Below are 15,526 nucleotides of genomic sequence, written 5' to 3' on the forward strand. Positions count from 1 at the left end.
CCTCCGTTTTACATCCTGAATTGGCAGACCAACTCCTTTGTTTTGCTGACATTAAGGATGAGATTGTTGCCTTCACACCATGCCACTAAACACTCTATCTCTTTCCTGTACTCTGTCTCATCTTTGTTTGAGATCTGATCCACTACGGTGGCATCATTAGCAAATTTGTAAATGGAGTTAGAACTGAATTTGCCCACACATTTGTAGGTGTATAAGGAATTCAGTAAGAGGCTGAATATGCAGCCTTACAGAGCTCTAGTAGTGAGGATTATCATGGAGGAGGTATTGTCATCTATCCTTACTTTTGTAACAATATACTTGGTAGTACATCTGCCCAGTCCTTCCCTCTTTCCCAAATTGCCTTAGCCACTGATATTTTGAGTTCTCGTCATTCTTTCTACCATTCCAGAGCCATGTGGGTCTGTGGGAGATGGAACCTTTGCCTAATTGATCGGACTTTACCAGTCTCCCTAAAGTCTGTCCCACTAAAGTGAGTTCCTTGATTAGAGTCCATATAAATGGATTTTTCATACCTGAGTAAAACCTCTTCAGTCAAGATCTGGCATATAGTCATAGCTGAACAGGCTTTTGTGGGGAATGTTCAATCCATCTAGTGAATTAAATGAGAATCACTAAACATTATTTCTTCCCCTTTGATGGAGGAAGTGGTCTAGTAACTTCTCTCCGTATTAGTTCACAGAGCCTTCTTGGACATGGTCTAGTTTTCACTGTTTTTCCTGGGTTATGTTCTGCACATATGATACACTGCTGGTAAAACTTTGCACGTTCTCTCCCAATCGGTTTCCACCACTAAAATCTTCTCATAGGCTCAACATGTTATTTTCCCCATTGTGTCGGTTTCCGCAATATGTTAGCGAGTTTTGAGAAGATTTATAGCTCAGGTTGAGGTTCTGGATGTGAGTTTGCTGGCTGAGCTGGAAGGTTAGTTTTCAGACGTTTCGTCACCATTCTAGGTAACATCATCAGTGAGCCTCCGACGAAGCGCTGGTGTTATGTCCCGCTTTCTATTTATCTGGTTAGGTTTCCTTGGGTTGGTGATGTCATTTCCGTGTTGGTGATGTCATTTCCTGTTCTTTTTCTCAGGGGGTGGTAGATGGGCTCCAAATCAATGTGTTTGTTGATGGAGTTCCAGTTAGAAAGCCATGCTTCTAGGAATTCTCGTGCGTGTCTCTGTTTGGCTTGTCCTAGGATGGATGTGTTGTCCCAATCAAAGTGGTGTCCTTCCTCATCTGTATGTAAGGATACTAGTGATAGTGGGTCATGTCGTTTTGTGGCTAGTGATGTTCATGTATCCTGGTGGCTAGCTTTCTGCCAGTTTGTCCAATGTAGCGTTTGTCACAGTTCTTGCAAGGTATTTTGTCGATGACATTTGTTTTGTTTGTTGTCTGTATAGAGTCTTTTAAGTTCATTAGCTGCTATTTTAGTGTGTTGGTGGGTTTGTGGGCTACCCTGATGCCAAGAGGTCAGAGTAGTCTGGCAGTCATTTCAGAAATGTCTTTGATGTAGGGGAGCGTGGTTATGGTTTCTGAACCCGTTTTGTCTGTTTGTTTGGGTTTATTGCTGAGGAATCGGTGGACTGTGTTCATAGGGTACTCATTCTTTTTGAATACACTGTGTAGGTGATTTTCCTCTGCTCTGCGTAGTTCCTCTGTGCTGCAGTGTGTGGTGGCTCGTTGGAATAATGTTCTAATGCAGCTTCGTTTGTGGGTGTTGGGATGGTTGTTCCTGTAGTTCAGTATGTGGTCCGTATGTGTTGTTTTCCTGTAGACTCTAGTTTGAAGTTCCCCATTGGTTGTTCGCTCTACTGTGACATCTAGAAATGGCAGTTTGTTGTCGTTTTCCTCCTCTTTTGTGAATGATTTTTGCCGATTCCTCAGCAATAAACCCAAACAAACAGCCGAAACGGGCTCAGAAACCATAACCACGCTCCCCTACATCAAAGACATTTCCGAAATGACTGCCAGACTACTCGGACCTCTTGGCATCAGGGTAGCCCACAAGCCCACCATCACACTGAAACAGCAGCTAATGAACTTAAAAGACCCTATATAGAGAACAAACAAAACAAACGTCATCTACAAAATACCTTGCAAGAACTGCGACAAACACTACATTGGACAAACTGGCAGAAAGCTAGCCACCAGAATACATGAACATCAACTAGCCACAAAACGACATGACCCACTATCACTCGTATCCTTACATACAGATGAGGAAGGACACCACTTTGATGGGACAACACATCCATCCTAGGACAAGCCAAACAGAGACACGCACGAGAATTCCTAGAAGCATGGCATTCCAACTGGAATTCCATCAACACACACATTGACTTGGAGCCAGTCTACCATCCCCTGAGAAAAAGAACGGGAAATGACATCACCAACCCAAGGAAACCTAACCAGATAAATAGAAAGCGGGACATAACACCAGCGCTTCACTGGAGGCTCACTGATGATGTTACCTAGAATGGTGACGAAACGTCTGAAAACTAACCTTCCAGCTCAGTGAGCAAACTCACATCCAGATCCGCAATATGTTTCCAGCAGTATTTGTCTAATACCCATTAGATCTACAACATTATCTCTTTCCTCCATGCCCCAATCTGTATTTTCTTCTCCTCTGCATTCTTTCCATTCTACCAACTGTTCCCTCATTGCTTTGTGTAAATGTTTAATGTTTACATCAACAGACCCTCTTTTGTTTTTGTACTTGCAGCTATCATTTGTCCTTCTGACTTTTCAATCATTCCCTTACTGCTTTGTCAAGATACTAATTACTCAACTTTTCAGTTCTGATGAAGGGTCACTTGACCCTAAACATAACTCTGATTTCTTTTTCCAGATGTTGCCAGACCTGCTGAGTCATTCCTGCTTTTGTTTCTGACTTACAGCATCAGCAGTTCTTTGGGTTTTCATCTTATTTGATTTGGGAACTGTCTCCCCCCACCCCATCTCCACTAACACCCTACCCCAAGTTCACATCATAGTCCCCAACTCCGTACAGCCCACTTCTACCATCTTCACAAAATATAGAAACAAGATTTCCCTGGCAGCTCCATTACTTCAGCCTTTGCCCACAAAATTTACTTCTTCCTATATTGACTTGAATTTCTCGCCTCTTGTCTTTTCTCACTTACATGCAATCCCTCTACACATTCATTCCCCATCAGGGTGATCTGCAAGTTCTTTGCTCCTTCTTCAAGAGAAGGCTTAAATATTGCCATTCACTACCACTGTTCTCCACCTGGTCGAGCACATGCTCACTTTGAACAACATAGCCTTTTTTTCAGGGAGCAGCACACTTTCCCATTGTACACTGCTAGTGTCTGATAGTAATTTTAATAGTCCTACATTTATGATTTATACCATTTGAAGGTATGTTGTAAAACCATTTCTCTCAGTGAAGTTTGGACTCACTGAGAATGCCACACTATCCAATGCCTAGGCAGAACAAAGTAATTGTGCAGCTATTGGTCACTGTTTGTTGGAGTAGAATGACGCAGGATGTTAATGGTCTCTGTGTTGTGTTACTGCAGCTGTACAGTACCCCCCCCGCCAGCAATTCTTGTGATAGCATATGTGGAAAAGAGAATGTCAAGTCAGGAGGTTTCAACACTGGGGCTGATGCCAGCAATTGTTTTATTTCTGTAAATTATTTGTTGTACTGGAGGTCCTGTCATTGGTTCTAATTCTCTCTGTCAATGGCCTTCCTCCCTTTAAGTTCAGTGTTAGTTTCACACTGGAGCCTAATTATGTACAACATTTCTGCAACAGTTAAACAACCCCAGAAGTTTCACTTCCTGTATTGCAAGTAAATGGGGCAAGATTAGAATGATATGTTTCTATTCAGGTGGAAGCTCTTTTGTTCCCTGCAGTAACCTATGCCACAGCTCTGTTACCTTCTGCTGCCCCACTTATGCTTTATTTGGATTTACCATCAACCTAGTTTTATCTATTGCTGTAACAACTTGGCTGAGCTTGAGGTTATTGCACTTCATATCAGTAGAAGTCATGGAGAAGTAATCTATATACTGCAGTAGAATTCCTAGCATATTTGTAGAACCGTAGAGCTCCTAAGTATGGAAGGAGTCCACCGATCCTTCAAAGAACATCTGATCCGGCTTCAGCCCCCTACTGTATACCATAAACCCCGATTTACTATAGCTAATCCACTAGCTTATACATCCCTGAACACTATGGATAATTTCAGTATTGCCAACCCACCTAACCTGCACAGCTTTAGACTGTGGGAGGAAACCAAAACACCTGGAGGAAACCCAGGCAGACACGGGGGGGGAATGTGCAAACTCAGTGCAGCCAGTTGCCCAAAGGTGGAATCAAACCTGGGTCCCTGGTGCTAACCACTGAGCTGCTGTCCTGCCCCTATTGATTAAATCAGTCGCTTCTATTAATTTGGAGAAGCTGCTAAAATATCTCTGGACTGTAATGAACGCCCTGGACCAGATGAATCGTTTTCCTTTAAAGGCAAATTTGGATTTTGTCTCTTCATGTATCGGTATTGTCCACGTAAGATATCTAGGGCAGTAAGAAATATGTGTTTTAGGCTTAATCAGTTTAGAATATAGCAGGTCTGTCCACAATCATGTAACTAGGATGTAACTGAATTTCAAGGCCGTACAATCTACAATGAACTGAAATGACCCATCTGGCTTTTTAACCAGCCAGATTGGTGAGTTGGTAGTAGAGATGAAGTATACCACTGTTCCCTGTTCTTTTAGGTCCTTGACTGTAGGAAATAGTGCCTACCTGATTTCTCCTTTAATTGGCTACTGCTTCTTAGGTGGATGTATTAATCCTGTTACTATAGCTGACTCTACAGCAGGTATCCACAGTCCTGTTTGTGTTTTCCCATATGTCTGAAAACATTCCATACAATCCGCTATATTTTTCCTTCGATTGACAGTCATTCAAAGCTATTCTACAGACAAGTGCAAGCATACCCAACCTCCCTTTTATCCACATCAGTGCGTTCTCCTGTTGATCTATAATTGCCCCCAACAGTCGTAGTGTGCCTGTAGATACAATAGTTCCCTCACTGGACTGATAGTTCTACATTTCCCGGTTATAAGTACACCCATTCATTTTTTTGTAGCTGCTGGATAAGCATATGGACGTACATGGAATAGAGTAGGTTAGATGAGCTTGAGATCGGTATGACAGGTCGGCACAACATCGAGGGCCGAAGGGCCTGTACTGTGCTGTAATGTTCTATGTTCTATGTACTCTTTCCTCTCCTCCTCGTATTAATATTGTCTGCTGTGTCATCAGGAACTTTTCATTTGTGAGAGATATTGAAGCTTCTGTGACTATTAACATTCTGTGATACTGACCCCTAAACACTGCATTAATAAACATTTGGAGGTCTTCATCTCTTTCCTGGGGGCCAATACTACCTATTTGGCCTGCATAAGCTTCATCAAGTCTGTGATTCCTTCTAATCTCTCCCTTAGATCAGATGAGATTCAGGTTTCTTTATTCAAGCTTTTAATCATCCATATATTTGGAATTATGCTCAGCATGGACTGGTTGGACGGAAGGGTCTGTTTTCATGCTGTATGAGAGTATCCATCAACAATGCATACAACTCAAATTTTATGCCAAATCCAAAGGTTTTATATTATCCTACAGGTAACAAGTTTTCAATCAAAAGGTTACACATTTACTCACCCATACCTCCATCCAACAGGGTTCACTTAGTTTACATTCCACCTTAACACACATGACTATTATCCAATCCTAATCAAACTAGTAGACATGGTTACATTATCCAGTCGTATCATTATATGTTCATATCATCGACTGTAAATGCATCAACGTGATTATCAAAAACTCTTTACTACCCTTTTTCCCCACTTTCATTTTATGTAGTGGAGATTGTGATTGACAAAGTCTTGGAGAGTTAATGCAGTGCATCATGTAGATGGCAGTGATTGTAATGGAGAACATGAATGTTTACAGGTATAGAAACAAAGTTGCTGGAAAAGCTCAGCAGGGCTGGCAGCATCTGTGGAGGAGAAAACAGAATTAACGTTTCGGGCCCAGTGACCCTTTCTCAGAACTGTTTACTGGTGTTGGAAGGAATGCCGATAGAGTTGCCAACTGTGATTAAAATTGTTCTTGAAGGTTTCATCACATAGACTGCCCCTGTGTTCGAGCCATTACACAGGCAATACATCCATCCTTTAATGCAGTGCCTTCATACATTAAGTGGGAGCAAAAGGTCTCTTAATCAAATTGGACAATGCTTGACTATCAACCTCAGTAGCAATTTTGTTCCCTTATTTTCAAAATTTTTGTATTTGACAAAAATAAGTTCAAAAACTCTTAACATCCCTGTGAATTTTGTCCAGCATTGCATGCAATAACTCTCTGAAAACTGACCTTTAATTCCTGAAGACTCCAGTCCTAGTGGGTTGGCAACCTGAGGACTGAGCAAGTAGGTTGCTTCGATACAGTTTGGAACTGGAGGAACACAGCAGGTCAGGGGGCATTGCAGGAGCAGCAGAGTTGACATTTTGGTTTGGGACTCTTTATCAGGACTGGGGAGGGGCCAGGGGGCTGGGATATAAATAGAGGAAAGAGGAGTGGGGCTGGGGGAAGGTAGGTGGGATGGTAAATAGGTGGCTGTAGGCAGGGGTAATGGGGATTGTTCAGTGGGAAGGTTGGAACAGGTAGGAGGGGAAGGAGATGGACAGGTAGTGTCAGGTCAAGCAATTGGGGATGAGATGGAGGGTTGAACATGGGATGAGGCTGGGGGCGTGGGGAGATTGTGAAACTGATGAATTCTATGTTTAGGCCGTCAGGCTATTGGCTGCCGAGGAGGAATATGAGGTGTTGTTGCTCCATGTGGCAGTGGTGGAAGCCGAGGATGGACATGTCACCCAGGGATTGGGAGTGGGAGTGGGAGTGGGAAGGATCGAGTTTGTGTTTGGTCTCACTGATATAGAGGAGGTCACATTGGGAACAACGGATACAGTAGACCATGTTGCAGGATATCCAGTTAAACCCCTATCAGATATGGAAAATTTGTCTTGGGCCTCAGATGGAGTTGAGAAGATGAGGTTTAAGGGTATGTGTAGAGGAAGAGAGTTATTTACTGTGGATTTTCTAGCCACTGACCTTCACTGCTCCCCAAAGCCTGTTCATCAGCTACAAGGTATGTGTCACATATGATAGAATATGGCTGGCTCTGTTACGTTTCTGGTCAGTGGTAGTCTCTAGATTGATAGTGGAGGAATTCAGTGATGGTACTGCTGTTGACTCACCAGCATGGTTAGTTTCTCCATTGTTGCAGGTGTTTGTTGCCCTCCACTGTGTGGTGCACATGTTACTTGTCACTTATTAGCCCAAGATGGAATGCTGAGTCTTGCTGCTTAGAAAGATAGAATAAAGGAGAACCCCAAAGCTTTCTATAGGTATGTGAGGAATAAGGAGATGACTAGGGTAGGTATAGGGCCAGTCAAAGACAGAAGTGAAAAGTTGTGTGTGGACCCTGTTTGTCCAATGTAGTGTTTGTCACAGCTAGCCATCAGGATACATGAACATCAACTAGCCACAAAAAGACATGACCCACTATCACTAGTATCCTCACATACAGATGAGGAAGGACACCACTTTGATTGGGACAACACATCCATCCTAGGACAAGCCAAACAGAGACACGCACGAGAATTCCTAGAAGCATGGCATTCCAACCGGAACTCCGTCAACAAACACATTGATTTGGAGCCCATCTACCACCCTCTGAGAAAAAGAACAGGACATCACCAACCCAAGGAAACCTAACCAGATAAATAGAAAGCGGGACATAACACCAGCGCTCACTGGAGGCTCACTGATGATGTTACCTAGAATGGTGACAAAACGTCTGAAAACTAACCTTCCAGCTCAGCGAGCAAACTCACATCCAGAACCTCAACCTGAGCTACAAATCTTCTCAGAACTCGCTAGCATCCAGGAATGTGTAGGCAAGTGGATTAACCATGGTAAATGCAGGGTTACAAGAATAGGGTAGGTTGGGACTGAGAGGAATGCTGTTTTGTGGGTCAGTGCGACTTGTTGGGCCGAATGGTCTCTTCCTGCAGGGATTCTGTACTTCTGTGATTATTCATGACTGTCAGCCAAACAAACCTATTTTCCTTATTTTCAATCTTTTCATACCCTATAAAGACTTCAATTCACTAGGAATCCTGGATAAGACTATAAGATATAGGAGCAGGATTAGGTCATTTGGCCCATCAAGTCTGCTCCACCATCTGATTTATGGCTGTTACACAATATTTGTCTGAATACTATTCTCTTGCCTTCTGTAATCTTTATTCTCCTTACTAATCAAGAACCTCTCTATCTGTTTTAAATACACTCAATGACATGGCCTCCATAGCCTTTTGCGGCAATGAGTTTCACAGATTCACCACCCTCTAACTGAGGAAATACATCCTCATCTCTGTTCTGAGGGGTCGTCTGTTCACTCTAATGCTGCCCCCTCAGGTCCTATTGTCTTCTTCTAGTGGAAATATCTTGTTCACACGCTGCCACTTCTTTCTTTCTAATGACTCCAGCATATTTCCAAAGACAGTTTTAATCTAACTAGAGATACACAGTATGGAGCTGGAAGAACACAGCCGCCCAGGCTGCATCACAGAGCAGGTATGTTGACGTTTCGGATCAGGACTCTTCTTCAGAAATCTGAATTCATTTCTGAATGTGTTCTTCCAGCTCCATATAGTGTTGTCTCTGACTCCAGCATCTGCAGTTCTTGTTGTTATTTTAGTCTCACTAACCTAGTTTCCTGCTTTCTGTCTCCCTCCATTCTTGAACAGGGGTGTCATATTAGCAGTTTTGCATTCCATTGGTACCCACTTGAATCTGGTAAGTTCTGAAATATCCCAGCCCACGTCTCCACTATCGTTGCAACCATTTACTTTAAAGCTGTTGGATACAAACCATCAGGTCCTGGTGACCCATCTGACTTTAGTTCAGTTAGTTTGACAAATACTTCATCTGTTGTGATAGAAATTGTTTCAAGATCCTTCTTCCTAATATTAGTACTTTTCTTATCTATTACCTTTGGAATGTTTGGAATGTCCTCCAGAAGGTTATCTTTGCACTTTCATTCTGGACTCCACCTTCACTGCATATGAGGTTTTCCTCCTGCCATTATTTTTTTAATTGACCGCACCATCAACAGTGGGTGTAATATGATTACAAATCTTTGATCTAACCCACAGGTTAATAGCATGCTGGTCTTGTTTAAGGCGTCTGTAAAATCTGTTTTGTTTCACCTGGATAGGATGCTCTTTGGAGGGTCACAGCCAACTCAGTGGGCCAGATGGCCTCTTTCTCTACTGTAGGGGCCCTATGAATTTAAAGCTCTCTATGACTGGTAATTAATCGGCAAAATATCTTTTTATCACAGAGTTTTGTAATGAACTGTGGTTTCATAGGTCGGTGCAACATCGAAGGCTGAATGGCCTGTACTGCAATGTGGTGTTCTATGTATTAATTATTGGCATTAAATATATTCAAGACTGGGATAGATTTTTAATCAGTAGGGAAATCGAGGGTTATAGTGAAAAGTCAGGAAAACTGAGTTGGGGATTATCACATCATCCCTATTCTTATTGAATGGTTGAGGAAACGTGATGGGCTGAATTACCTACTTCTCTGCCCTGTGTTATGGTCCATTAATAAAAATATACCAATTCTGTAGTAACCACCAATGAGGACCTTATTGAACGTGGTGCCAGTTGTGATGATTTAAATGTTTGCCTAAAGTGGAAGAAAAATCGTTGGCCTTGATCCATTAATCTATGTAGCTTTCTTTGAGTCAATATTTAATGTTTCCAGTTTAGGAAAATGATTTAAAGTGATTATTTCAGTATGCACACTCTTCATTTTTTTTCTCTTTAACATGATATTATGTTCAAGACTCATTGAGAAGATGAAATTGAGTTTTGTTTGGACAGATGTATTTAACTGGAAAGCAAGTATTTAGATTCATCAATGAAAACACTTTATGTTCAGCTTTAGAGTAGAAAACAAAGTATTGTTGAACATATAGTAATGCATATTACTATTAGTAACAAAAAAGCATGTTTCTTCATTTGTTTGTCCAAAATCTACCAGTGTATCAGTCCTAGTAGAAATTCTAAGGCATGATCACTTCATGATTGCTGTGTAGCAATTAAGTGCACATTATGTGTTTTTCTCCTTATGTTTGACTTACTTTTTCACCATTGAGCCTCTTTTTAAGTTTTGAATCATATTCTCTTCAGATAAAAATGCGATTGCCAGACCTTGTTTTTATTGGTCTTCAAGAAGGAGGCATTTAGCCCGTCACATAGGCCATATTTTAATCGCACTTTTCAACATTTCATTCATAATTGTACACATTACAACATTCAGTAACATATCCAATGCAATGAGGGTTTCAATCCCAGCATAATTTTCAGCCAGAGAGTTCTAAGCTCCTCGCAACCTGTAGGGGCTGGATTTAATGCAGTTCAACATACTGCAAACATAATGGTTTGGCCCACTTAATTGCAGGAGCAAGCCCACAGTTCTTCAGCGGCCTCCCAGGAATGGGGCAGGTCTATCACTGTATGGTAACCTCTGCCCAATTGAGGGACCTAGCATTGAACAAAAGTTATACAATGAAAGATCCCTTGCCTTTGATGGTGACCTGCAATTCGCTGTTTCCACCATACCTTAAATTGCCGCAATCTAGGATCCCACAATGATCTTTTATTGGCCAGCAGCTGTTGACAGTAAGGACTTGCCCCACAGGGGCAGTTAATTGTGGGTTGATAAACAGTTGGAAGTGATTCTAAGAGATAGGATTTACAGATATTTAGAGATGCAGAAATTGATTGGGGATATTCAGCATGGTTTTGTGCAAGGAATATCATGTCTCACAAACTTGATTGAGTTTTTTGAGTAAATTACAAAAATGATTAATGAGGGCAAAGTGGTAGAGGTTGCTTGCTTGGACTTTAGTAAAGCCTTTGACAAGATTCTGCATGGTAGACTAATTAGTAAAGCCAGGTCACATGAAACTCAAGGTAAGCTTGCCAGTTGGATGCATAATTGGCTTAACAGCAGGAGACAGAGTGTGGTGGTGGAAGGTTGCTTTTTGGACTAGCGGTCTGTCACCAGCGGTGTTCCAGAGAGATATGCGGAAGGCATGATAAGTAAGTTTGTGGATGAAATCAAAATTGTCTGCATAGAAGACAGTGAAGAAGCTTTGCTAAGATGACGAAGAGAACTTGATCAAATGAGTCAATGGGCTGAGAAATGGCAAATCAACTTCAATCTGAATAAATGTAAATTATTGCATTTTGGTACAACAAACAGGATCAGGACTTATACAATTAATGGTAGGGCCTTGGGTAGTACTGTAGAATAGAGGGATCTAAGGGTTCAGGGGTATAATTCTTTGAAGTTTGCATTATGCATAGACAGGGTGGTTAAAAAGCGTTTAGCAAGCTTGCGTTCATTGCTCAGTCTTTTTGAGTGTAGGAGTTGGAATACCATGTTGAGGTTGTAAAGGACATTAGTGAGGCCTCTTCTGGAATATTGTGACCAGTTCTGGCTGCCTAGTTATAGGAAGGATATTATTAAGCTAGAGAGGGTTCAGAAGAGATTTAGCAGGATGTTGGCAAGTATGGAAGGTTTGCATTATAAACAAAGGCTGGGCAGGCTGGGACTTTTCTCGCTGGAGCATAGGATGTTGAAAGGTGACCTAATGGAGTTTATAAAATCATGAGGGATATAGCTAGGGTTAATGGTAGGTGCCTTTTCCCTTGGATAAGGGATTCCAAGACTAGGGGGCATATTTTTAACGCGCGAGAGAAATATTTAACAAAGACAAAAGGGGGGCAAATATTTTACACAGAGGGTGATTAACGTGGAATGAAATTCCTGAGGAATGGTGGTTGTGGGGCAAGATTTCAACATTTAAAAGACATTTTGGTATGTACATGAAAAGAAAATGTTTAGAGGGATATAGACCACTGATACTGCATAGATAGATAGGAGACTGTCCCAACTGTCAAGGACTGGAGCTCAATCCAAGGGCTGATGTGCTATTTAAATGAACTCTTGAGGAACAAAGGATCATTCAGTCTGCTGACATTGAAGTCACTGCTGAAACATCAAAGCAAAAGGACCGACCCCAATCCAAACAGTCGCTCAAGCAATTGAGCAAATACAACTGAGGAATGCCTGGAGGTCTGCCAGGGATATAAATTGGCAAATTCAGATATCCAAAATATTTTAAAACTCAGTGGTTTTTAAATTTCAGTATGAATGATAATTTCAGCAACGGTATCTCTCTATGTCTTGTGATTCTGAAGGAAACACATACAGAAATTGCTGGAAAAGCTCAGCAAGTCTGGCAGCGCCTATGGAGAGAAAACAGCATTTTTGGTCCAGTGACCTTTCTTCAGAACAGGAAGAGGAATCAATGTTTCTTGAAAATTGTTTGCACTCTCTGGCATATGGATTGTTGTTTCAAAGTATTGTTTTGGTGGATGACTTAACAGCAGCCTTGATAAATCATTGGTGGACAGAAGTTGAAATTGTTTAGATTAATTTGTTCACTTCTTTCTGAATAGTAAGCATCAGAAGAAATTCACAGAACAGTAGTGACACCGATCAGAAATAATTGAAGTTTAACTTTTTTAGAGGAAAAACATTGAGTTAGAGAAAGGCATGTGATCTACATTGTTAAGATCATGAAAGATGCTGTTGCCATTGATTCAATCTATGGTTTTTGAAAACAACAGATCAGACAAAATAAAAGACAGTTTTGTTCAAACATAACTTAAATGTGCAATTGGTTCTTACTCAGAAGGTATATTTTTACCAGTTGCTAAGTAAGTCATAAAATCAATGCAGGTATGCAGGTTAAAACTTTTCAAATGGTACCTGTGCAAAAATAAACATTTTAGAGACAATAGCTTATTAAACATACATACAGTCATCTAGCGACTGTTAACTCATTTAAAATCTCCAGGAAGGGGAGCAAATTTGTGATTCAGATGGAGTGAAGGAATAGAATGAGTATTTTTAGAATATGGTATTCTCGGGGTACACCCCAACCCTTCAACCCAGTTTCCATCCATTCAATTAAGGTAACAGAAGATCATGTTGACATCCCGTCAAGTTCTGTTTGCACTCCCAATGGGTGAAATTCTGTGCCAAGTGAAATCATTTCTCAAAATTACCCTTCGGTCTCTAACATAGAAGGGAGATGAAATCATGAGTACACTACAAGCAGTTAAATGAACTAAACTAGAACTCTTGACATTTTATCATTTTTGTGTCACCGTTTAAATAAAATTAGACAACATGGACAGTTTGTTATGAATGGTTAAAAACAGATTACAAAATTGTGTAATATTAAGTGCCTGTTACTAAAATTTATTGAAAAATATAGCATGATGCTTAGCATTAAAATAAAATGCTTTTCAACAGATGCACGTCCTGGAGTTTGCTATTTTGGTCTGGTTAATGGTCGCTGTGCTAAAGAAATACCAAGACCTTACACCAAATTGCAGTGCTGCTGTGACAGTGGTCGGTGTTGGTCAGCTGGTACAATTCCAGAAATGTGTCCAATGCGTGGAACTGGTATGTCTTGTTTTTGTCTCTAATGATTTCAATATTTTTTAACAGATTATTGCATATTTCAGCTAATCTATGGTGGTCTTTCTTTATGATACAAGGTAGCGTTATATAATCTGAGGTTCTGCTGTGTGACTTCTCAACAGGAATTTTGTTTCATTGCTTGTTCCTTCTATTCTCTCCAAATGAATGAGACACTTAACTATAAAGCCAAGTTTGGCTAATAAGGAAGGACTCATGAATTTCACATTAAGAAGCTGAATTCAACTTGGATTTTTCTTTTGAAACCTTAGAATTACTGAACTATTCAAAATATAATTACACAATGCTAATCAAGTTTAAAGATTATATTTACAGAATATTATATTTTTATCGGTCCAGCCCTCTGCCTTGCTTTACTCCTTGAAGTCACTTCTTAAAACCTAGGTATAATTCTTCTGTAAATTGTTTCAATATCTGTAGAAATTTTCTTCATGCGGACTTCAGGACTTTGGGCTTAAAGTTCAACTGAGATGCATTTTTAATTAGTAGCAGTTATTAAAGGAAAAATTACATTATGAATTAAAAGGAGATTCCTCTTGAATAATCTGTTGCTTCATAAACAAGACAGCACAGGAACAGGCTACTCTTCCATACTAAAACTGTCTTCACTTACAGGATCCATATCCCTTTATTTGCTTCCTATTCACACGCTCCAGCTGCTTCTTGAATGCTGTTATTGTGTCTGCTTCCATCAACTCCTGTGGCAGCACACTCTACATACTCACCACCCCTTGTAAAAAAAACTTGCCTCGTACATCTCTTTTAAACTCCTTGAACCTGTGTGCCCTAGTAAATGACCCCTCCACCCTGAGAAAAAAGCCTCATATTTTACACTCAATCCGTGCCATTCACAATCTTTTAAACTACTGTCAGATCACCCCTCAGCCTCCTGCATTCCATGAAAACAACCCAATCTCTCCAACCTTTCTCCATAGCTAAAATCCCCCATACCAGGCAACATCCTGGTAAACCTTTTCCGGACCCTCACCAAAGCATCCACACCCTTCTGCTAATGTGGTGACCAAAACTGTATGCAATATTCAAAGTGTGGCCTAACTAAAATTCTGTAAAGCTGAAGCATAACTTGCCTTTCCTTATACTCAGTGCCCCTTTCAATGAAGGCAAGCATGCCATAGGCATTTTTTACTAACTTATCTGCCTGTGCTGCCACCTTCAGTGACATGTGGACCTCAACACCCAGATTCCTCTGTACATCAATGCTTCTAAGGGTTCTGCCATTCACTGTGCAATTTCAACCTGTACTTCACCTTCCAAAATGCTTTAGCATACATTTGACTTGATTAAACTCCATCTGCCATTTTTCTGCCCATGCCTCCAACTGATCTATATCCTGCAGTATTTTCTGACAGCCTTTACACTACCCACAACTCCACCAATCTTTTTATAGTCGACAAACTTACTAATTAGACCAGCCGTGATTTCCTCCAAATCATTTATGTAGAGCATGAACAGCAGAGGTCCCAGCACTGATCCCTGTGGCGAATTGTCGCAACCCTCCTCTCCAGAAAGCATCCTTCTTCACTGCTACCCTCTGCCTCCTATGACTAAGCCAGTTCAGTATCCATCTTCTCAGCCCATCCCTGATACCATTTGACTTCACCTTTCTCCATCTATTATTTAAAAGAAATTATGAACAAACATATTGTACCCAAGTAAACAAATATTCATTCATAAATATTAACAGCAGTAATTTTAGATTATAAAGACCAAAGAATAGAATGTTTATATTGCAACTTAGCATGAAACATTTTTATATGCTGGCTAAAATATAGCTAAATAAGTTACTAAAATGT

The 15,526-nt window shown here is 40.7% G+C and overlaps 1 protein-coding gene across 1 annotated transcript in view; it reads left to right on the plus strand.

Moving 5' to 3' along the window:
* LOC125446730 (fibrillin-1-like) overlaps nt 1-15,526 on the plus strand; it is a 570,259-nt gene that overhangs the window by 197,960 nt on the left and 356,773 nt on the right. The window contains exon 9 of the mRNA XM_048520489.2: nt 13,524-13,676. Within this exon, the coding sequence (XP_048376446.1) occupies nt 13,524-13,676 (153 nt within the window). The remainder of the gene's footprint in view (nt 1-13,523; nt 13,677-15,526) is intronic.

Source organism: Stegostoma tigrinum, chromosome 36, assembly GCF_030684315.1.
Source record: "Stegostoma tigrinum isolate sSteTig4 chromosome 36, sSteTig4.hap1, whole genome shotgun sequence".
In the NCBI taxonomy this organism is placed as follows: Eukaryota; Metazoa; Chordata; class Chondrichthyes; order Orectolobiformes; family Stegostomatidae; genus Stegostoma; species Stegostoma tigrinum.